The 3712-nt window shown below is 47.7% G+C and overlaps 1 protein-coding gene across 1 annotated transcript; it reads left to right on the top strand.

The window, feature by feature from the left end:
* Window positions 1-1026: 1026 nt before the first annotated feature.
* LOC144279490 (olfactory receptor 51G2-like) lies at window positions 1027-1893 on the top strand. The gene has a single exon (XM_077841019.1). The coding sequence runs from the start codon at window positions 1027-1029 to the stop codon at window positions 1891-1893; it is 867 nt and encodes a 288-aa protein (XP_077697145.1).
* The last annotated feature ends 1819 nt before the right edge of the window (window positions 1894-3712 follow it).

The following is a 3712-nucleotide window of genomic DNA, read 5'->3' as shown; positions in this document are numbered from 1 at the left end:
CTTCTAATCGATGCGTCTCCAGCTTATAACGAAAATTCTTGTTATTAATCCCTAAATGCATAACCTTACACGTCTCACTATTCAATTTCATCCTATTACTATTACTCCAGTTTACAAGGTCATCCAGATCCTCCTGTAGGATATCCCTGTCCTTCTCTAAATTGGCAATACCTCCCAGCTTTCTATCATCCACAAACTTTATTAGCACACTCCCACTTTTTGTGCCAAGGTCAGTAATAAAAAGGTTAAATAAGATTGGTCCCAAAACCCATTCTTGAGGAACTCCACTGGTAACTTCCCTCCAGCCTGACAGTTCACCTTTCAGTAGGACCCGTTGTAGTCTCCCCTTTAACCAATTCCTTATCCACCTTTCAATTTTCCTATTGATCCCCATCTTATCCAATTTAACTAATAATTCCCTTTGTGGCATGGTATCAAACGCCTTACTGAAATCTAGGTAAATTAGATCCACTACGTTTCCTTTGTCTAAAAAATGTGTTACTTTCTCAAAGATGGAGATCAGGTTGGTTTGGCACGATCTACCATTTCTAAAACCATATTGTATTTTGTCCCATTTGCCATTGACTTCAATGTCCTTAACTACCTTCTCCTTCAAAATGTTCTCCAAGACCTTGCATACTACAGATGTAAGTATTCTAAACCTTCCTGATTTACATGACAAAATATGTCTAACTAGTGGATGTCAGGGAGAAACTTTCCCTTGGATCAGAGTATCTCTTAGTTCTCTATTGCAGGGCTTCTTTCACCTTCCTTTGCAGCATCTCATAATGACTATTGGAGACTTGGCTAGACAGACTGTAGGTCTGATCCAGTCTGGCAGTGCCTACCTTCCTATTGGGGGCATAAATCCAAGACAATGTTTTTGCTGATGTTCCCTTGAGGTCCTGAGAATCCCTCGACTTGCACTGAGAGCAGAAAGATTTCTCGCTAACTATCACCTAGTCTTCTCTTCTATTTCTTTTCAGGAAGAAAAGTTCAAAACTCCCCAGACCTGCCCAGTACATTATGTCAGCTGTCAATGATACTAAATTCAACTCTGTAATGTTCCTTCTCACCAGGATACCTGAGCTGGAAGACATCCACCTCTGGATCTCTATCCCCTTCTGCTTCATGTATGTTCTTTCAATCATAGGAAATTCAGTCATTCTGTTCATTATAAAAACAGATCCAAGCCTCCATGAGCCCATGTACATTTTTCTTTCCATGTTGGCCGTCACAGACCTTGCCTTATCCATAACCACCATACCGACGATACTGGGCATATACTTGTTTAGCTCTAGGAGAATCAGCCTCGAGGCCTGTTTTGCCCAGATGTTCTTCATCCACTCGCTTTCAAAAATTGAGTCCTTTGTCCTCTTGTTGATGGCCTTTGACCGCTTCATCGCAATTTGTAACCCACTGAGATATACCTCCATCTTAACTCCACCGAGAATATCCAAGATGGGCCTGGTGGCTGTGGTGAGATCGGTGGCCCTAATACTCCCACTCCCCATTCTCCTGAAACGGTTCCAGTACTGTCGAGATAATGTCCTCTCCCATTCCTACTGCCTGCACCCGGACATCATGAAGGCGGCTTGTTCAGACACCTCAGTGAACAGCATCTATGGCTTGTTTGTTAAAGTCATGACAGATGGATTGGACTCCTTCCTCATCTTCCTCTCTTATGTGATGATCCTCAAAACAGTGCTGAGTATCGCATCCCACAGAGAGTGCCTCAGGGCCCTGAACACCTGTGTCTCCCATCTCTGCGCTGTCGTGCTCTTCTACATATCAGACATTGGCCTGTCTTTGATACACAGATTTGGAAATAGCTCTACTCACCTGCTTCAGATTATCCTGGGCTACATCTACCTGCTGGTCCCGCCCCGATGAACCCAATTGTGTACAGTGTGAAAAGCAAACACCTGCGTGAGAGGATAATCAGGGCATTTGTCAAGTGAAGGGTCAGTTCATCACCTGGCTCCAGTGCTGGGGACATGGGGGAGGAAAAAGACGAGTGATGGGCATGGGCACAAATTCCATCCTTTATCCTCTTCCCATGAAGCCCTTTCCTCTGCCCCATCTCTTCTCTGAACATAACACCTCTCCTATTCCCCTTTACCTGAGAATCTGCCCCCTTAGCCAGAGTCACGCCTTTCTAAGAGTTGCACAGGGAACCAGAGCCACTGTGAGGTGCCCTACACCCTCTACATTTTATCCCCCAGGATGTACAAGTCAGGGAATGTGGAGAGTCTTGGGCTCCCCACAGCAACCTTTGCACCCAGATCAGCTCTTGAAATGGCCCGACTCTGGCCTGGCTCAGAGGCAGAGCCTTGGGGAAAGTGGAGGAGCAAGAGGGTGGGCTTCGTGAGAAGATATGAGGCAGAGGACAGGGCTTCAGGGGAAAAAGGGGAGTAGGGTCTGAACCAACACTGACAGCAGTAATCAGGTCCGTGGGGGTGATCCTGAGTGCAGGAGAAGGCTGGGCTGGAGGTTAAGAGACCTTTTGTTTTGGCGATGACTAAATAAATGCAACCCCACAAAGGGGGCTCTTGTTTTAAATATCCGAGGCTGACAGTAAGTGATTGCAAAGACCGTAGAGGGATGGGCAGGGTTCCTGCAGGGCCACCTCAGACCCCAAGGGGGCATTCTTGGGTGGTTCCATCCGCAGGAACTTGGCCAAAGTGGGCTGTGCTCTTGGAAGTCGTTTCCAATGGGCAGATGTCATCCCAGCCCCTAGGCTGCTCTAAACTCTGCTGAGGCAGGAAGAAAACAGGCCAGTGAATCAAACCCCTGTAACTGACCCATGGCCATGCCCACTCTGTACAGCGCAGGGGGGAGGTCTGCTGGCGCAGCAGAGAATTCAACCAGGCCTGTCACCACTCAGGTGTTTGGAAGGCTGGTCCTGTTGTCTGGAAACGGCTCTGCAACTCCAGACAGCTGGGTTTGATTCCCAGGCCATGCATGACTCTGGCCAAGCCATTGGATATCTCTGCACAGGTGGAAAATAGCCTTGCCCTGCCTCACAGCAGTGGTGGGAGGATAAATACATCTGATGCAGTTCGATACTCTGAGGACCTAAGATCAGGGCTGTGTCAGGTTTCCACAAAGTAACACCTCTGACATTTGTCTATAAAAGGCCTCTTACCACAGCCTCCTGTGACAGCTGTCTTCTGGGAAGCCCCATGTCTCCAGCCCCTTAGTGTCTGTGGCAGATGTGGGGGTGACAGTGAAGGTTAAGTAGCGGATTTCTGAGGGAAATGTTGGAGTGTCCCAGGGAGGTTCAGCACAGTCACAGAACCAGTGATTGTAAGCCTTTGAGGCTAAATGGGTGTCACTGCCAAACTATGGATCAAGGCCACAGAGGCCTCCTCTTTGATTGTCTGGTTGAGAGAAAGCAGTCTGAGGGCAAAAGTCAGCTTCACACCTAGGCCCTGTAACACAGATGAGGCCGAGCACTATATTGGCTGCGCCTAGGCTCACACAGGTTTCAGCAAAGGCTGCTTCCAACTGAAAAGGAAAGACAGATGGGACGATGCTCTAAGAGCCACAGGGAAACTAGGCTGGGTCCCAAGAGCTTCTTGTCTTCCCAAAAGAATGTAAGTTGGGCCAGTTCTGTTTGCTACTAAAGCTCCTCATTTCAAGGAGGTTGGGGGTGACTGTATAGCTCTGGTCACAAGTAAGAGTCTCAAGTGTCCATTCAGTGCTGCTG

This window comes from Eretmochelys imbricata, chromosome 1, assembly GCF_965152235.1.
Source record: "Eretmochelys imbricata isolate rEreImb1 chromosome 1, rEreImb1.hap1, whole genome shotgun sequence".
Taxonomy (NCBI): Eukaryota; Metazoa; Chordata; order Testudines; family Cheloniidae; genus Eretmochelys; species Eretmochelys imbricata.
This window is presented reverse-complemented; position numbering and strand designations above follow the sequence as displayed.

Coding starts and splice junctions, on each gene's coding strand:
- LOC144279490 (XM_077841019.1), top strand. CDS start 1,027: ATGTCAGCTGTCAATGATACTAAATTCAACTCTGTAATGTTCCTTCTC.